At 47.4% G+C, this 21147-nt stretch overlaps 1 protein-coding gene across 4 annotated transcripts in view; it reads right to left on the bottom strand.

Moving 5' to 3' along the window:
• The window catches only part of scrib (scribble planar cell polarity protein), a 151958-nt gene that overhangs the window by 94291 nt on the left and 36520 nt on the right, over nt 1–21147 (bottom strand). For all 4 annotated transcript variants that reach the window (XM_033040594.1, XM_033040586.1, XM_033040567.1 and 1 more), the window contains exons 5-9: nt 17977–18033; nt 15054–15117; nt 8274–8348; nt 6759–6903; nt 2723–2841 (exon numbers count right to left, since the gene is read on the bottom strand). In XM_033040594.1, the coding sequence (XP_032896485.1) occupies nt 2723–2841; nt 6759–6903; nt 8274–8348; nt 15054–15117; nt 17977–18033 (460 nt within the window). The remainder of the gene's footprint in view (nt 1–2722; nt 2842–6758; nt 6904–8273; nt 8349–15053; nt 15118–17976; nt 18034–21147) is intronic.

The following is a 21147-nucleotide window of genomic DNA, read 5'->3' on the forward strand; positions in this document are numbered from 1 at the left end:
TATTTATTTATTTTTAAAATTACTATTGCACCTCATGCTTGTAATAGGTCCATAAACGTAGACCACGTCTTTTGGAATTGGTTTGCTTTACCTGCTAAGAGGAATCTCATCTCTTCCAGATGTAATGTTTCAAACATATTTGATGTCCACATTTTTATTGTTGGTGTGGGCGCATTTTTCCAGAATTTAAGTATGAGCGTTTTTCCCATTATTAGCCCGTAATTGAGTAAATTCTTCTGATACACGTTTAATTCAGGGATACCTTCCGATATCCCAAAAATGATCCATTCTGGTTTTGGTACCAGTTTTATTTTAATTAATTTTGAAAAAATATCAAATATTCCATGCCAGAATTTTTGGATTTTTGTACAAAAAACAAAAGAATGCGCTATGGTAGCTTCTTGACACAGACATTTATCACAGATTGGTGAAACATTAGGAAAGATTTTATTTAATTTAGTTTTTGAATAATATAGTCTATGTAATGTTTTGAATTGGATAAGCGTATGTCGTACATTGAGCGGCCCATAGTATAAGGTGCACTGTGTACTACCCATCTAAACGTGAGATAGATATAGAGCGGCCCATAGTATAAGGTGCATTGTGTATCGGCCCCTCTAAACATGAGATAGACGTACAGCAGCCCATAGTGTAACATTAACTGTGTATCGGAATCTTTTTGTCAACAGATAAAACATTGCATTTATACTTTTCATTTTGTGTTATTATAGTCTGGTTACTGGTATTACTGATTATTCATTCAATGTATTATTATATTTCTCTGTGTGTTGTTGCTTTAATGAGCCTGTAAAGCTGCAGCAATAAGAATGTCATTGTTCCACTGCGGGTGGGTGCATGTGACAATCAAACACAGTTTGAATGATGATTGCAGTTCTACATGCAGGGAGATGTTCCAAAGTGCCAGACAATCAGAGACTGACAGTAAGATGTAAGACATAAATGAACGTATAACAGTACAGCACAGGAGCAGTGGAGGAAGGAACTGCAGATGCTGGTTTATACTGAAGACAGACACAAAGTAACTCAGCGGGCCAGGCAGCATCTCTAGAGAAAAAGGATGGGTGACGTTTCAGGTCGGAACCCTTCTTCAGACTGAAAGTTGAGGGGCGGGAACTGGAGGTAGGCAACGGCCAGAACAAATCAGGGCCAGCAACAGATGACTAAGGAAGGGTGGAGCACATTAATGGGTAGGGAAGAGGTGATAACGAAAGGATACAGGGATGGGGACAGTGAAACTAGTAGGATGACTAGGGTGGGGGTGGGGGGGGGGGGGGGCAAGAGAGGTAATGCAGTGGTCACTGAGATAAATCAACGCTCATACTGCTGGGGTGTAAACTGCCCAAGCAAAATATGAGGTGCTGTCTGTCAATTTGCGTTTGGCATCACTCTGACAGTGGATGAGGCCCAGGACAGAAAGGTCAATATGGGAATGGGAACGGGAGTTAACATGTTTGGAAATGGAGAGATCATGTTGGCCAAAGCACACTGAACGTAAGTGTTCAGCAAGTGGCCCAGTCTGTCGGTGCCCACACCAACAACGAATATAGTAGATGAGGTTGCAGGAGGTGCAAGTCAACCTCTGCCTCACCTGAAAGGACTCCCGGGGTCCCTGGATGGAGTTGAGGGAGGAAGTATAAGGACTAGAGGGAGTGAGCTATAGGAAGAGGTTGAGTAGGCTGGGTCTCTTTTCCATGGAGCGCAGGAGCATGAGGTGTACAAAATCATGAGGAATAGATCAGGTAGATGCACAGAGTCTCTTGCCCAGAGCAGGGGGAATCGAGGACCAGAGGACATAGGTTCAAGGTGAAGGGGAAATGATTTAATAGGAATTCGAGGGGTAACTTTTTCACACAAAGGGTGGTGGGTGTGTGGAACAAGCTGCCAGAGGAGGTAGTAGAGGCTGGGACTATCCCATAATTTAAGAAACAGTTAGACAGGTACATGGATAGGATAGGTTTGGAGGGATATGGACCAAGCGCAGGCAGGTGGGAATAGTGTGGCTGGGACATGTTGGCCGGGGTGGGCGAGTTGGGCCGAAGGGCCTGTTTCCACACTGTATCACTCTATGACTATGATAGGTGTTGCATCTCCTGCGGTTGGAGGGGAATGTTCCTGGGGAGGGGGTGGTTTGGGTGGGAAAGGATGAGTAAACCAGGGAATTGCTGAGGAAATGGATTCTGCGGTCTCTCCCTCAGTATCACCCTCCTCAGTACAGCCCCTCCCTCAGTACCCCACTCCCCCAGTACCCCACTCCCCCAGTTCCCCACTCCCCCAGTACCCCACTCCCTCAGTACCCCACTCCCTCAGTACCCCACTCCCTCAGTACCCCACTCCCCCAGTAACCCACTCCCCCAGTACCCCACTCCCTCAGTACCCCACTCCCTCAGTACCCCACTCCCTCAGTACCCCACTCCCCCAGTCCCCCACTCCCTCAGTACCCCACTCCCTCAGTACCCCACTCCCTCAGTACCCCACTCCCCCAGTACCCCACTCCCTCAGTACCCCACTCCCTCAGTACCCCACTCCCTCAGTACCCCACTCCCTCAGTACCCCACTCCCCCAGTACCCCACTCCCTCAGTACCCCACTCCCTCAGTACCCCACTCCCCCAGTACCCCACTCCCCCAGTTCCCCAATCCCCCACTCCCCCAGTACCCCACTCCCCCAGTACCCCACTCCCCCACTGAGGATGCGGCACTCACCATTAGCAGGTTCTCGGTGAGGATCAGCTCTGTCATATGAGTGCACTCCCCCACCGCCTCTGTCAGTCGCGTCAGCCGGTTCTGATCCACCTTCAAGATGGACAACTGCTTCAGCTGGCCTGCAAAAGGCAAGAGAACGGATGTTTCATCATCATGTGAACCCGAAATCGGACGACAAAAATAACGCTGTTGTTTAATAGGCCCGTAAACACAGCAACAGACAGGTTCATGTACAATAAACTAATGAGCATAATACCATTGTGGCACAGTGGCGTAGTTGTAGAGCTACTGCCTTACAGCGCCAGAGATCCGGGTATGACCCTGACCACCGATGCTTGCCCGTACACAGTTTGTACATTCTCCCTGGGACTGCGTGGGTTTTCTCCCACACTCCAAGTGTAGGTTTGTAGGTTAATTGGCCTGGTGTCAATGTCAAATTGTCACTCAAGTGTGTAGGATCGTGTTAATGTGCAGAGATCGCTGGTCGGTGCGGACTTGGTGGGCCAAAGGGGCTGTTTCCATACTGTATCTCTAAACTAAACTAGGTAAGCAAAATAGTACAACACCAAAGTCGCCTCACCATGTTAACCGGAAGGTGTTGTCAAGCTTGAAAGGGTTCAGAGAAGATTTACCAGGTTGTTTCCAGGATTCAAGGAACTGAGCTATCAGGAGAGGTTGAGCAGGGCTTTAATGACAATAAAGGTAATTCTAATTCTAATTCTAATTCTAATCGTTGGAGCGCAGGAGGATGAAGGGTGATCTTACAGGTGGACAAAATCATGAAAGGCATAGATCAGGTAAATGCAGATCTTTGCCCAGGGTAGGGGAAATCGAGAACCGCTTTATAATTGGGGAAAGATTTAATGGGAACTTGAGTGGTAACTTTTTTACACAAAGGGCGGTGGGTGTATGGAACGAGCTGCCGGAGGAGGTAGTTGAAGCAGGTAAGATTGCAAAGTTTAAGAAACATTTGGACTTGTACATGGATTGGATAGGCTTAGAGGGATATGGGCCAAAAGCAGGCAGATGAGACTAGTTTAGCTGGGGCATGTTGGTTGGCCTGGGCAAGTTGGGCCGTAGAAGATGCTAAGATGAGAGCCCATGGTATCAAAAGGTAGATACTAGTATGGATATCAGGTTGGCTGGATGGCAAAAGGCAGAGTGCCAATAAAGTAGCAATGTTACAAAATTTTGAGATTTTAAAAATCAAGTCTGTAATTTATCCCATCAGATAAAGCATAAAAATAAGTTTAATTTGACACCTAATTCACTTTCATATCTCAAGTATTTAAAAAGTTATGGCCATTTTCATACTCGGAAATGAGCATCTTGTTCCCTATTGATTTTCTATGGACATAACAAAAAAGTTGTGATCGTGAACAGTCAAAAGCCCATAACTTTCTTAAAAATTAAGAGAACTGAATGAAATTTCAGTTATCATAGATTGAAGCATTCTGAAACAAATATAAAATAATCTTACTTGGATGACCTGAAATTAAAGCATATAATTAGTTAGTTACCTAATTGCAGCTAATTTCAGACTTCAATTACTAGATCTAAACATCTATCCATTTCTTAATAAATGATTAACATTTTTAAATAGCCTAAATGTCCAAATAATATTCACAAATAATTCACAATAAAACATGATTTTTAAATCTCATTTACATTAATTTATAGGCCAAATGGAAGGAATTCAGTGTTCAATTGCTGTAAATAAATGCCCATTTAAATCAGCTTTCCAGTGGGTCCCTGTGGAACGCGCTGGTTTAGAACGTTCACATTGCGGTAGATTTGTGCCCCAAATGCCCAGAAAAATACTGCGCGATATAATGGGCCCAAAATGAGCTACTCGCAATATTAAACTTTGTATAAAGGGATCTTTAGAAGCCCTTTTTAATGTAAAAATATACAACCTACCTTCTGTGGTTTGCTTTATGAGACCCTGCGGTTGCTGGCGGTCGCGGGTTTAGAGATTGATTTTTAAACTACTATAACTATTATTCAAGGCCTTTAAACCTAATAATAGCTTTTGCGACGGGTCTTCCAGCGATTTTTCGTTAATAATTAACTAGGCTGAACATCTTCGATTTGAACAGCCTAGAGAAAATCGCGTTTTAAACCCGCCCCCTCTAAACGGCGCCAAAATCGCGCACACCCGCAGCGGCAGATTTTCAAAGACGCTTCAGGTAGGCTTTGCAACATACCTAAATAAAGGGGGCTTTTTCTGGTTGGCTGCCAGTAACTAGCGGAGTTCCGCAGGGGCCGGTGCTGGGGCTGCTGCTCTTCACGTTGTATATTAATAATTTGGATGAGGGGATTGAAGGCTTTGTGGCTAAATTATACGGCTAGGTGGAGGGGCAGGTTGTGTAGAGAAAGTAGGGACTCTTCAGAAGGACTTGGACAGGTTATGGAATATTGCAATATGGAATATTGTGAGCAATTTTGGGCCCCATATCTGAGGAAGGATGTGCTGGCACTGGAGAGGGTCCAGAGGAGGTTTACGGGAATGATCCCAGGAATGAGTGGGTTGACACATGATGAGCGTTTGATAGCACTGGACCTCTACTCGCTGGAGTTTAGAAGGGTGAGGGGGGTACCTCATTAAAACTTACCGATTAATGAAAGGCTTGGACAGAGTGGATGTGGAGAAGATGTTTCCACTAGTGGGAGAGTCTGGGACTAGAGGTCATAGCCTCAGAATTAAAGGATGTTCCTTCAGGAAGGAGATGAGGAGGAATTTCATTAGTCTCAGGATAGTGAATCTGTGGAATTCAATGCCACAGAAGGTTGTGGAGGCCATCAATAGATATTTTTATGGCATAGATAGATTCTTGATTAGTCTCCCAATTTGGTCACACCGGCAAACATGTCCCCGCTACACTTGTCCCGCCTGCCCATTTCCCTCCAAACCTGTCATAGAAACATAGAAATTAGGTGCAGGAGTAGGCCATTCGGCTCTTCGAGCCTGCACCGCCATTCAATATGATCATGGCTGATCATCCAACTCAGTATCCTGTACCTGCCTTCTCTCCATACCCCCGATACCTTTAGCCACAAGGGCCACATCTAACTCCCTCTTAAATATAGCCAATGAACTGGCCTCAACTACCTTCTGTGGCAGAGAATTCCAGAGATTCACCACTGTGTGAAAAAAAAAATTCTCATCTCGGTCCTAAAAGATTTCCCCCTTATCCTTAAACTGTGACCCCTTGTCCTATCCATGTACCTGTCTAACTGTTTCTTAAAGGTTGGGATAGTCCCAGTTTCAACTACCTCCTCTGGCAGCTTGTTCCATACACCCACCACCCTTTGTGTGAAAAGGTTACCCCTCAGATTACTATTAAATCTTTTCCCCTTCACCTTAAACATATGTCCTCTGGTCCTCGATTCCCCAATCTGGGCAAGGGTGCGGATCTCAGGGCTTATGGACAGAGGGCAGGAGAATGCGGCTAAGAGGGAGAGATAGATCAGCCATGAGTGAATGGCGGAGTAACTTGATTGGCCGAATGGCCTAATTGTGCTCCTATCACCTATGAACTGATGAAGGACCCATTTCCATGCTTTATGACACTGTGTTACTGAGGTACATTGGTGTTGGGCAGTGTTGAAGGACTGGTTCCTGCTGAGAGTGCTCAGCTGCTGAGGAAGTCAAGGATCCAATTACACAGCGATGGGCAGAGTGCCAGCTCTTGAGTTTGCTGTTTGGAGGAGATGTTGGTGTTGAGTGTAGCCGATGAACAGCAGCCTGACTACTTGTCCTTACTGTCCAAGTGATCCAATGCAATGGGGAGAGGCAGCCAGATGGCAGAGACCTCAAGCAGAGTCTGCCGAGCACCGTGGGCCAGGCGAGTGGGCCAAAGCCAGCCCTCTACTCATCTGCCAGACGATGGATGTTCCACGCAGGGAGAGGTCCACAGGGCAGGACATCGCTCAGGGCCCCATTCTCAACCCCTCCGAAAGACCTGTGCCCAGACGATAAGGAACCCTCCCAGCCAACCCCCTCGGGTGTAAGCTGGCCAGGTACTGCACTTACCGATGCCATCAGGCACCGATTCCAGAGGGTTCTTGGACAGAAGCAGGTCCGTCAGTGCCACCAGCCCACTAATCTCGTCAGGGAGTGTCTCCAGCTTGTTTTCCGAAACGTCGAGACAGACCAGGCGCTTCAAGTTCCCCAGCTCCTGGAACAAAGAGCACAACCCACGTCACACAACCAAAGTAACCCCACTGCCCCTCTCTCCCACAACCCTGTATCAATCCCACACTGCCCACTCTCTCCCACAACCCTGTATCAATCCCACACTAATTCCACTACTCCTCTCTCCCCACAGCCCTATTACAATCCCACAATAATCCCAACGCCCCGCTCTCTCCCACAGCCCTTTATTTTCCCAATCTAATTGCAAGTGTGCGGTGTTGCACTTTGAGAAGTTAAATATGTGGAAAGTATACAGTTATTGACAAGACCCTTAACAGCACTGACAGAGGTTTCTTGGGGTCCATAGCTTTCTGAAAGCAACATCATAAGAGTGTTTAAGAAGGTGTATGGTATACTTGAGTTCCTTGGTCGAGGCACTGAGTATAAAGAGGTCATTCTGCATCTTCAGTTTGGCCGTATATGGAGTATTATGTGCACTTCTAGTTGTCTCATTACAGGAAGGACACAGAGGCTTTGGAGATGGTGCAGAGGTTTACCAGAATGATACCTAATACCAGGATTAGAGGGTTTCAGCTACAGGGACAGGTTGGACAGACTTGGATAGTTTTCCCTGGAACGTTGGGGGAACCCTGATAAAATCATAAGAGGCATAGATAGGGTAGACAGTCAGACCCGTTTCCCCAGCACTAGAGGGCATAACTATAAGGGGAAGAAGGATAAATGTAATGATGTGCGGAACTATTTTTTTTTTACACAGAGTGATGGGGGCTGGAACAGTGCGTGGGGTGGCGTTGGAGGCAGATATGCCAGTAGTGTTGAAGAGGCTTGTCGATAGGCACATGGAAGTACAAGGAATAGAGGGATATAGAGCATGAGATATGGAGGCGGATGAGATCAGTATAACGTGGCATCATGTTTGGCACAAATATTGTGAGCCGAAGGGCCTGCTCCTGTACTGTAATGTTCTATGATAAATATCAAAGACCCACACCATCCTGGTCACGTTCTCATCTCACTGCTACCATCAGGAAGAAGGTACAGAAGCCTGAAAACATGAGCTCCAGGTTCAAGTGAAGCTTCTTGCCAGCACCCATCAGGGTCTTGAACCACCATTCACATCACTAACCAAGACCCCACCTCAGCTGTGTCAACTGTTGTGACTTAGTTTAGGATGCACTACTGACTTTGGCTTGCACTACAACGGTCTGGATACCCAGTATTACTGATTCCTGTATTTTTATGCGTTATGTTAATGGTTGTAAAGCAGCAGCAGGTGAGACTTTCACTGCTGTGTTGCTGGTGGATGTGGCAGTTTAACGGCCTGTACAACACTGAAGCTGCCCCCCCCCAGTCTACGAGACCCCAGGCTCCTGTGTCTTTGTGTGTTCATACCGGTGGCAGTGCAGTCAGCTGGTTCCTGTCCAGCCACAGTTCCCGGAGGTTCGGCAGGGCTCCCAGTGTGTCCGGCTGCAAAACAAATGCACAAATTGTCACTGTCAGACTCAGAGAACAGAAGTCCACCAACCTGTCCAAATATAAACACGGCTCTTGGGGAAAAGCTCCCAAAGTTGCTTCCACTGAAAGTCATACGGGATATTCCAGTGATAGAAAATTAGAAAACAGGAATAAGTAGGCCATTCAGCCCTAAAGGGCTACACCACGATTCAATGTGATCAAGGCTGATCATCCACAATCAGTACCCCGTTACTGCCTTCTCCCCATATCCCATGACTCCGCTATCTTTAAGAGCTCTATTCATTAGTTACAGGAGCAAAATTAGGGCATTCGGCCCATCAATTTTACGATGCCATTCAATCATTATTGATCAAAGATATACACACAAAGCTGGAGTAACTCAGTGGGACATTGAGAGAGAAGGAATGGGTGACGTTTCAGGTCGAGACCCTTCTTCAGACTAGTTAGGGATAAGGGAAACGAGAGAAATAGACGATGATGAGTGGAGATAAAGAACAATGAATGAAAGATATGAAAAAAAGTAACGATGATAAAGGAAACAGGCCATTGTTGGCTGTTTGTAGGGTGAAAATGAGAAGCTGGTGCAACTTGGGTGGGGGAGGGATAGAGAGTGAGGGAATGCCGGGGCTACCTGCAGTGAGAGAAATCAATATTCGTACCATTGGACTGTAAGCCAAAGATCCTATAGCAAGCAAGATAGATCACGACGAAAAAGACGTAGTACGGTCATGGGCAGATTCATGGGTAATTTAAGGCCCCATTTCCGTAACCGGCTTCTGTCTCCGCACCAAAGATCCCATAGGATACTAGTGCGGAGACGGAAGCCGGTTACGGAACATCCTCATAAAAATAAAAGTTATTTGGGAAAAATCTTCTCCTCATTTTCAGAATTATAGTTTATTAACATAAACTGTCCCCCGCAACGTTGATTACACTGCGAGTTGGGTTACTGAAATGGATGAAAAAAAGGCACACGTTCCGCTCCGTTGCGTACTACACGTCAACCCATTGCATTTAGAAGAAATGGTCTATCTTGCTTGCTATAGGATCTTTGCTGTAAGCTGCCCAAGCGAAATATGAGATGCTGTTCCTCCAATTTGCGTTTAGCTTCACTCAATGGAGGAGACCTGCGACAGAAAGGTCTGTGTAGGAATGATTGGTTCACACGGCCTAAGCAAAGGTGTTCCGTGAAACCATCTCCAAGTCTGCGTTTGGTCTCACCGACGTATCAGAGTCCACACCTTGAACAACGGATACGGTAGATGAGGTTGGAGGAGGTGCAAGTGAACCATACCCCAGCTTTTTGTGTCTATCTTCGGTTTAACCAGCATCTGCAGTTCCTTCTTACACTTTAATCATTATTGATCTATCTATCCCACAACCCCATTCTCCTGCATTTTCCACATAACCCCCGATGCCCATACTAATCAAGAATCTGTCACTCTCAGCCTAAAAAATATCAATTGTCTTGGTTTCCACTGCCTTCCCTGACAATGAATTCTAGATTCTCTGGCAATCCTCTGACTAAAGAAATTCTTCCTAATCTCCTTTCTAACGGTACGTCAATAGACAATAGACAAGAGTTGCAGGAGTAGGCCATTCGGCCATTCGTGCCAGCACCGCCATTCAATGTGATCAAGGCTGATCATCCACAATCAGTACCCCGTTACTGCCTTCTCCCCATATCCCATGACTCCGCTATCTTTAAGAGCTCTATCTAACTCTCTCTTGAAAGTATCCAGAGAATTGGCCTCCACAGGGAATTCCACAGATACACAACTCTCTGGACGAAAGTTTTACCTCATCTCTGTTCTAAATGGCACATTAAACTGTGGACTCCCACAACATCGAGAACATGTTTCCTACCTCTAGCGTGTCCAATCCTTTAATAATCTTATATGTTTCAATAAGATATCCTCTCATCCTTCTAAATTCCAGTGGATGCAATCCCAGCCGCTCCACTCTATTAGCATATGACAGCCCTGCCATCCCAGGAATTAATCTTGTGAACCTACACTGCACTCCCTCAATAGCAAGAATGTCCTTCCTCAAATTTGGAGACCAAAACTTCACACAATCTCTATGTATGGTTTCACTTGGGCCCTGTACAACTGCAGAAGGACCTCTTTGCCCCTATACTCAACTCCTCTTGTTATGAAGGCCAACATGCCATTCGCTTTCTTCACTGCCTGCTGTACCTGCATGCTTACTTTCAGTGACTGGTGAACAAGGACCCCCAGATCCCATTGTACTTCCCCATTCCCAACTTGATACCATTCAGATCAGGGATGGAAAACCCGGAGGGGCCAGAGGGGACACGTCAGTCAGCAGGCAATGGGGGCGGGACATGATTAAGCGCGATGATTGGAGGAGGGAGGAGTGGGGGGGGGGGGGTGGGACTGAGGGCAGAGTGCGGAGATTGGAGGAGGGAGACGTGGCTCAGACCTGCGCCCCATCCGCAGCCAGGATCGATCCTGGCCGGGTCTCCGAGTGCCCCTCCCTCTAGAGGATCTTTGGTCGGGAATCAGAGGGGCTAGCGCAGAGAAACAGCGCAAAATCCAGCACAACTCTGCCTGCCCCGCCAGGTGAGCCTACAGCCTTCCTGGACTTGCAGGAAATATGGCCCAGCGTGGCTAAGCAGTGCTGGTGTCCCATCTGTCCAGACAGGGCTGTAGTTAACCCGGTGAGACAGGCACAGTTGAGCTGGATTGAGCCTCCGAAGTCGCGTGCGTGCGTGCGTGCGTGCGTGGCGGACAAAAGACTGTGTCCCCCGATCCCCTCCATGTTTTGACAGCGAGTTCCGCTCTTGATTCAGATAATAATCTGCCTTCCTGCTTTTGCTACCAAAGTGGATAATCTCACATTTATCCACATAACTGCATCTTACCACTCACCCAACCTGTCCAAGTCACCCTGCATCCTCATAGCATCCTCCTCACAGTTCACATTGCCACCCAGCTTTGTGTCATCTGCAACGTTGCTAATGTTACTTTTAATACCTTCATCTAAATCATTAATATATATTGTAAATAGCTGCGGTCCCAGCATCGAGCCTTGCGGTACCCCACTAGTCACTGCCTGCCAGTCGGAAAGGGACCCGTTAATCCCTACTCTTTGTTTCCTGTCTGCCAACTAATTTTCTATCCGTCAGTACCCTACCCCCAATGTGCTCTAATTTTGCCCACTAATCTCTTATGAGGGACCTTATCAAAGGCTTTCTGAAAGTCCAGATACACTACATCCACTGGCCTTGTCCATTTCCTCAAAAAATTCCAGAAGATTAGTCAGGATTTCCCCTTCATAAATTCATGCTGACTCGGACCGATCCTGTTACTGCTATCCAAATGTACCGCTATTTTCATCTTTTCTTTTTTTTCTTTTTCTTTTTTTTATTTATTTTTATTAGAAGTACAGTAAATTACAATAATACACATCACATATATATTATTACATTTGTTGTACCACTTCGTTTTTCGAGCTTTAAAAAAGGTAGAAATAAAAGAAGTGAGCAAGAGTCGTGAAGGTGCAGGAAAATGTTGGGAAAAGAATGCCCCTTAGGGAAGAAGTTAGAGAAGGAAGTAAAGAAAGGAAATAGACCCGAGAAAGAAAAGAAAAAAAGAAACAATCGCTCTATTATAACACAAAACTCCGCAAAAAAGGATATACCAACCGTTTTTTTTTTTTACCCCCCGTTACCAGATCCTGGTACCATTTATTTTTTAAATTACTATTGCGCCTTATGCTTGTAATAGTTCCATAAATGCAGACCACGTCTTTTGGAAGTGGTCTGCTTTGCCTGCTAGGAGGAGTCTCATCTCTTCCAGGTGTAATGTTTCGAACATGTTTGAAATCCACATTTTTATTGTTGGTATTGGAGCGTTTTTCCAGAATTTGAGTATAAGCTTTTTTCCCATTATTAGCCCGTAATTAAGTACGTTCTTTTGAAACACGTTTAGTTCGGGGTTACCTTCCGATATTCCAAAAATGATCCATTCTGCTTTTGGTACAAGTTTTATTTTAATTAATTTTGTGAAGATTTCAAATATTTCATTCCAGAATTTTTGGATTTTTATACAGAAAACAAGAGTGCACTATGGTAGCTTCTTGTGACTGACATTTATCACAAGTGGGTGAGACATTGGGGAAAAGTTTATTTAATTTAGTTTTTGAATAATATAGTCTATGTAATGTTTTGAATTGAATTAGAGTATGTCGTACGTTGATCGAGCATTTATGCACATATAGTGAGTGTTTATCCCAGCTCTCTTTTGAAATTTTTATAGCTAGTTCTTGTTCCGTCTCTTCTAATACCATCGGTTGTAGGTATTTCTATATTTAAAATAATGTTATATAAGTATGATATTAGATTTGCTGATTCAGCCTTTGTCTTCATGGCTTCATCCAATAAGTCTGGGGGCATGTTATGATACTCTTTTGTGTATTTTTTCAGATAGTCACGGATTTGAAGATATTTAAAATATTGATTATTTTTCAAATTATATTTCAGTTGTAATTGTTGAAATGATAATAATTTTCCTAATTCATACAAGTCTCCGAGCGTTTTGATTCCCATTCTTTCCCATTGTGTAAATGATTTATCTATAATTGAAGGTTTAAACGACGGATTATTGACTATTGGCATTAAAAGAGATAGATTTCTTAATTTTAGATTCTGTTTTATTTGTTTCCAAGTTCTAATTGTGCTATGTATCATTGGATTTTTATTGTAATTTTTGTTATTCAGATTCATTGGTGAGAGGAGAGTCGCTCCTGTATTACACGGAGAGCAGTCCTCTCTCTCCATTACAATCCAATCCACCTGCTGGGCAGAGTTGTCCAGCAGGTGAATCATATTTTTAATATTTACTGCCCAATTATAGTACATAAAGTTAGGGAGCGCTAGACCACCCATCTCTTTTGGATTACTAAAGTGTGCTCTTTGTATTCTGTGGGATTTGTAATCCCATATAAAATTTGTAATGTCTGAGTAGTTTTTTGATAAACTTTTTTGGAAGATATATAGGTATTGATTGAAATAAATATAGGATTTGTGGTAAAAAGATCATTTTTATAGCATTTATTCGACCTATTAAAGACATCGGGAGCGTTTTCCAGAATCTGATTAGATTATTTAGTTTCTTAAGTAAGGGACTATAATTGGCATTAAACATAGCGTGATAGTTTCTAGTGATTTCAATTCCCAAATATTTGAATTTTTCTGTGGCTATTTTAAAGGGGAATTTCAAGAGATGTGTTGAGTCTTTCGGTTTTATCTACATAATTTCACTTTTGTTCCAGTTTATTTTGTATCCTGAGAAAGATCCAAAGTCCTCAATTAGATTTAATATGTTTGGTATACTGATTTGGGGTTTTGTGATATACAGTAGTACATCGTCTGCATATAAAGATATTATGTTATTTGAATATTTTGTATTATAACCGTAAATATCCGGGTGTGTTCTGATTTTTTCAGCTAAAGGTTCAATTACCAGAGCAAATAACAGCGGTGATAATGAACATCCTTGTCTATTGCCCCTTGATAATTGGAATTTCGTAGATAGTATATTATTAGTTAATATTCTAGCCGTGGGTTTGTTATATAATAATTTTATCCATGCAGGTCCCATTGCACATCAGTGGGAGGAAACAGTAGGACCTGCAGTCACTGTACAGCACCTATTCCTGCTCGTTCACTCCAAGCCTCCTGTAGACAGGGCCATGCAGTGTTTGGCTTGTGAAAGACTGGCTGCACCTGCACATCTGGTGTCAGCGACAGTAAACACGCGACTGTTGGAGAAGCGCCTCACATTCCGCTTGGGAGGCTAACAGCCCAACGGTGAGAACATTGAATTCTTCAATTTCAAATAACATTCCCCAATACAATCTCTTTCCCCTGCACCCCTCTCATTTCCCCCACCACCACAGTCACCCTGCTCCTTTCATCTCCGCAGTGCGCTCATCACCCATATCCCCCCCTCCAGCTTCACATCGCACCTGCTCTTCTCTCCTCATCTGGCACCCTTTGGTCACCCTTTCACCTCTAGCCTGTCACTTACTCCACACATCTGCCAATCACCCTCCTCATCTACATTCTCCTATAATTTGTCAGCTTTTGTCCCTCTCCACCTCTTTTCCAATCTTCCTGCCCCATACTCCATCAGTCTGAATGTTCTCTGTCGATTCCCTCCACAGATGCTGCGTCACCAGCTGAGTTCCTCCAGCACTTGGCCTTTCTGTGATTCTAGCAACACATTTAGCCATGTTACTCCACACTTGTCCATCCACTCAGGTTGCCCGAGTCATCTAGGTCAGATGAACCCAAATCGACAGCCATTCCTCTAACCTGAGATGCTGCCTGTCCCACTGAGTTACTCCAGCGTTTTGTGTCTATCTTTCTGCCCGATTCTTCTTCAGCTGGATCCTCAAACAAGCATCAGAATCACAATAGATGCGGCAGAAGGTTTGACAATTAAATAACTGCAAATCAAAAATAAAAACAAAACCAGCTGGAAACGCTCAGCCTGCATGACAAAGGGTCTTCCACCCAAAACATTTCTCCACAATCCTCTGTCCACAGTTGTTGCCTGACATGCAGTGCTTCCAGCACTCTGGGTTATTTCTGCTTACTGCGGACTGCAGGCAGTGTTTGTGACCTGATGCAGACTGAGGGGTCAAATGTGTAAACAGACTCATTACCAGGACTTCAAGTTCATTGCTGCCCAGGTCCAACTCTTCCAACTTCACCAGGAACGACAGCGACCTGCGGAGAGAACATCAACCATTACCAGTGCAGGATCCCAGCAGACAGTAGCACCAGGACCAACAAACTCTACAGGCAAGGACTGTCCCCCAGCCCCGAGACAGGGCAGGCCTCACTGGCCTGGAGATGGCATAGACCCAGAGAGAGAGGAGGGAGAGAGGGAGGAAGAGGGGGAAGGAGGGAGAGGAGAGGGAGAGAGAGAGTAGGAGAGAGAGGGAGGGAGAGAGGGAGAGAGAGGGGGGAGGGAGGGAGAGAGGGAGGGAGGCAGAGAGAGAGAAAGAGGGAGAGAGGGAGAGAGAGAAGGAGGGAGAGAGGGAGAGAGCGAGGAAGAGAGGGAGGGATGGAGGGAGGGAGGGAGAGAGGGAGGGAGGGAGGGAGGGAGGGAGGGAGGGAGGGAGGGAGGGAGGGATGGAGGGCGGGTGAGAGGGAGGGAGTGAGGGAGGGAGAGAGGGAGGGTGGGAGGGAGGGAGAGAGGAGGGAGGGAGGGAGGGAGAGGGAGAGAGAGGGGAGAGAGAGAGAGGGAGAGAGGGGGAGAGAGAGAGGGAGAGAGAGAGAGAGCGAGAGAGAGGGGGAGAGAAAGGGAGAGAGAGAGAGAGAGACTGGGGCAGGCCAGGGCAGACATGCAGGGAGAAGACCTACAGGCATGGAGACAGGGGTCAGAGCCACAGAGGGGGAGACAAATATCAATCAGGGGTCAGGACTTGCTGACAGGAAGAGGGGTCAGATCGTCACCTGGATTAGGCTGACCCGTGTAACTGACCCATTGCCGCCGCCAGGACAACTGGCCTTTATGGCCAAGCTAAGACTGTGACATGTTTTCAAATGTTTACATTTGAAGGATACAGGATGGTTCTCTTGTGTACTGATTGATTGTGGTCCACTGTCTTACACTCTTGTACTTAGCATGATTATGCCTAAGGTTGCCACTGAAGATTATGCCTTAGATTGTCACTGAACAGTACGCAAACAAAATACTTCATTGTACTTCGGTCGAGGTGATGATAAAGTGCCATTGAACCACAGACCTGGGCTAACATTGGTGGAAGGAACGTTGAAAGGAATGGCTTCAGGGAGCTAATATTACAGGGATAGAAGCTGTTGTGCCCGCAGAGCAAAGGTGGTGGTGAGGTATAACACACATGTACACAGACCTATGCAATAAGCTGCCCGTACAGAGATGATAAAACTGTTCCTGGAACACCAGAGGAGACAGACTTAAAGCCAATTCAATTCACAGGAGACATGAGGAATCGCATCTGCGGGCAGCAAGGGACTAGTCAGTGGAACACATCCCCTTACAGGGTGGGAAATGTGGAGGCAGACTTTGAACAAGGAAGTACAGAAGTACGGGTAAATAGTGGGGAGTGGGACTGTAGCTCTCCTCTGGCCAAGGGGCTGACCTCCATTTGTCCAACAACTGGAGCTGAACAACAGCCTAACTACAATCTCAAAGGCACAAGGGTTGGGAGGTGAATTGGCTGATGTAAATTGCCACCCTGTGTGTATGGGGTAAAATCTGGGGAGGGGGAGAAGGGGGGGAAAATTAATGTTTTGGACAAAGATCCATCATTTATTTATTTGCCTCTGTACTCCACAATAGAAATTACAGCAGTGTTTATACATAGCCCCCCAGTTCAGGGCACCATAATGTTTGGGACACAGCAATGTCATGTGAATGAAAGTAGTCATGTTTAGTATTTTGTTGCATATCCTTTGCATGCAATGACTGCTTGAAGTCTGCGTTTCATGGACATCACCAGTTGCTGGGTGTCTTCTCTGGTGATGCTCTGCCAGGTCTATATTGCAGGCATCTTTAGCTTATGCTTGTTTTGGGGGCTAGTTCCATTCAGTTTTCTCTTCAGCATATAAAAGGCATGCTCAATTGGGTTCAAATCGAATGATGAAAAACTCCTTTGTTGCTTCAGCAGTATGTTTGGGATCATTGTCTTGCTGTAGAATGAACCGCCGGCCAATGAGTTTTGAGGCATTTGTTTGAACTTGAGCAGATAGGATGTGTCTATACACTTCAGAATTCATCATGCTACTAACATCAGCAGTTGTATTATCAATGAAGATAAGTGAGCCATTACCTTCAGCAGCCATACATGCCCAGGCCATAACACCCTCACCACCGTGTTTCAGATGAGGTGCTATGCTTTAGATCTTTGGCAGTATCTTCTCTCCTCCATACTTTGCTCTTGCCATCACTCTGATATGTTAATCTTCATCTCATCTGTCCACAAAACCTTTTTCCAGAACTGTAGTTGCCCTTTTAAGTACTTCTTGGCAAACTGTAACCTGGCCATCCTATTTTTGCGGCTAACCAGTGGTTTGCATCTTGCAGTGTAGCCTCTGTATTTCTGTTCATGATGTCTTCTGCAGACAGTGGTCATTGACAAATCCCCACCTGAAGAGTGTTTCTGATCTGTCGGACAGGTGTTTGGGGATTTTTCTTTATCGTAGAGAGAATTCTTCTGTCATCAGCTGTGAGGACTATGTATAAACATAGCTGTAATTTCTACATGGTGAAACCAAAATGTATAAAAATGGCCTTTAATAAAATCTGACAATGCGCACTTTAACCACATGCGATTTTTTCTATTACAAATTTCAAATTGTGGAGTACAGACACAAATAAACAAATGATGGGTCTTTGCCCCAAACATTATGGAGGGCACTGTACGTCCTCTGGTCCTTGGTTCCCCTACGCTGGGTAAAAGACTGGAAACAACTATGTGCATTCACCCTGTCTATTCCCCTCATGGTTTTATACAGCTCTGTAAGATCACCCCGAGACTCCTGTGCTCCAGGTCCTGGCCTGCCTGCCGAGTCCTGGCAACAGAATATTGTGCTACTCACGTTGGCAGTGTCTTCAGGAGGTTCTCACGGAGTTCCAGGGTAACCAGGTTCGATAAACTGTAAAAGGAGTGAGAGTGGCGAGGATTGAAAACTTGCAACAGGACAATTAGATAGTACACTGATGAGGCCATGTTTGGAATATTAGAGGGCCATACAGCATTTTGGCCAAACTCATTCATACCAACCAAGACACACAGCTAAGCAAGAGCCATTTCCCTGCATTTGGACCATATCCCTCTCAACCAGTAGTTCCCAAACGGTGTGCATCGGCACAGAGGTTGCCCCAAAGGCATTCTGTGTGTGCCACAATTTTTTAAAAATCACATAAGGTCTGTTTCCAGTGATAGAGTATCAAGGAACAGGGATCCAGGCGTCAGCATCAGGGACCCAATCACAGGTGGGGTGTCAGGGATTATGGGGAGACGGCAGGAGTATGGGGTTAGGAGGGATAGATCAGCCATGATTGAATGGCAGAGTAGACGATGGGCCGAATGGCCTGATCACTTATGATCAGGGATCCTGTCCTCGGATCATGGATCCAGTCCCAGGAGCAGGGATGGAAACACAGCAGCAACTCAAAGCCAGAGTCAAAGGTTGGACCAGGAATCCTGGGCACAGGATGATCCGGCAAGTAAAACACGGTGGCCACGGAGTAACGTCTGTCCGCCCCCCCTGTAGGGTCTACATCCTCCTGTACCCTCTACACCCCCCCCTGTAGGGTTTACACCCGCGCCCCGTCCGTACCCTCTACACCCCCCGTACCCTCTACACCCCCCTGTACCCTCTACACCCCCCTGTACCCTCTATACTCCCCTGTACCCTCTACACCCCCCTGTACCCTCTACACCCCCCTGTACCCTCTATACCCCCCTGTACCCTCTACACCCCTCTGTACCCTCTACACCCCCCTGTACCCTCTACACCCCCTGTACCCTCTATCCCCCCCCTGTACCCTCTACACCCCCCCTGTACCCTCTACACCCCCCTGTACCCTCTACACCCCCCTGTACCCTCTACACCCCCCTGTACCCTCTACACCCCCCTGTACCCTCTACACCCCTCTGTACCCTCTATACCCCCTGTACCCTCTACAACCCCCCTGTACCCTCTACACCCCCCCTGTACCCTCTACACCCCCCTGTACCCTCTACACACCCCTGTACCCTCTACACCCCCCCTGTACCCTCTACACCCCCCTGTACCCTCTACACCCCCCTGTACCCTCTACACCCCCCTGTACCCTCTACACCCCCCTGTACCCTCTACACCCCCCTGTACCCTCTACACCCCCTGTACCCTCTACACCCCCCTGTACCCTCTACACCCCCCGTACTCTCTACACCCCCCTGTACCCTCTACACACCCCTGTACCCTCTACACCCCCGCCCCTGTACCCTCTATACCCCCCTGTACCCTCTACACCCCCCTGTACCATCTACACACCCCTGTACCCTCTACACCCCCCTGTACCCTCTACACCCCCCTGTACCCTCTACAACCCCCCCCTGTAGGGTTTACACCCGCACCCCGTCCGTACCCTCTACACCCCCCTGTACCCTCTACACCCCCCTGTACCCTCTACACCCCCCTGTACCCTCTATACCCCCGTACCCTCTACACCCCCCTGTACCCTCTACATCCCATGTACCCTCTACACCCCCTGCCCCTGTACCCTCTACACCCCCCCTGGTACCCTCGACACCCCCCGTACCCTCTACATACCCCTGTACCCTCTACACCCCCCTGTACCCTCTAAACCCCCTGTACCCTCTACAACCCCCCTGTACCGTCTACACACCCCCCTGTACCCTCTACACCCCATACCCGCTACACCCCCATACCCTCTACAGCCCCCCTGTACCCTCTACACCCCTGCCCCTGTACCCTCTACACCCCCCTATACCCTCTACACCCCCATACCCTCTACACCCCCCCTGTACCCTCTACACCCTGCCCCTGTACCCTCTACACCCCTGCCCCTGTACCCTCTACACCCCCCTGTACCCTCTACACCCCCTGTACCCTCTACACCCCCCTGTACCCTCTACCCCCCCTGTACCCTCTACACCCCTGTACCCTCTACACCCCCCTGTACCCTCTTACACCCCCGTACTCTCTACACCCCCCTGTACCCTCTACACCCCCTGTACCCTCTACACCCCTGTACCCTCTACACCCCCCTGTACCCTCTACCCCCCCGTACCCTCTACACCCCCCGTACCCTCTACACCCCCCTGTACCCTCTACACCCCCCCGTACCCTCTACACCCCCCGTACCCTCTACACTCCCCTGTACCCTCTACACCCCTGCCCCTGTACCCTCTACACCCCCCTATACCCTCTACACCCCCATACCCTCTACACCCCCCTGTACCCTCTACACCCCTGCCCCTGTACCCTCTACACCCCTGCCCCTGTACCCTCTACACCCCCCTGTACCCTCTACACCCCCCTGTACCCTCTACACCCCCCTGTACCCTCTACACCCCTCTGTACCCTCTACACCCCCTGTACCCTCTACACCCCCCTGTACCCTCTATACCCCCCTGTACCCTCTACACCCCTCTGTACCCTCTACACCCCCCTGTAGCCTCTACACCCCCCTGTACCCTCTACACCCCTCTGTACCCTCTATACCCCCCTGTACCCTCTACACCCCCCTGTACCCTCTACACCCCCCCTGTACCCTCTACACCCCCCTGTACCCTCTACACACCCCTGTACCCTCTACACCCCCCCTGTACCCTCTACACCCCCCTGTACCCTCTACACCCCTCTGTACCCTCTACACCCCCATGTACCCTCTACACCCCCCTGTACCCTCTACACCCCCCCTGTACCCTCTACACCCCCCTGTACCCTCTACACCCCCCTGTACCCTCTACACCCCCCTGTACCCTCTACACCCCCCTGTACCATCTACACACCCCTGTACCCTCTACACCCCCGCCCCTGTACCCTCTATACCCCCCTGTACCCTCTACACCCCCCTGTACCATCTACACACCCCTGTACCCTCTACACCCCCCTGTACCCTCTACACCCCCCTGTACCCTCTACACCCCCCCCTGTAGGGTTTACACCCGCACCCCGTCCGTACCGTCTACACCCCCCTGTACCCTCTACACCCCCCTGTACCCTCTACTCCCCCCTGTACCCTCTATACCCCCG

The sequence above is a fragment of the Amblyraja radiata genome, chromosome 2, assembly GCF_010909765.2.
Source record: "Amblyraja radiata isolate CabotCenter1 chromosome 2, sAmbRad1.1.pri, whole genome shotgun sequence".
Taxonomy (NCBI): Eukaryota; Metazoa; Chordata; class Chondrichthyes; order Rajiformes; family Rajidae; genus Amblyraja; species Amblyraja radiata.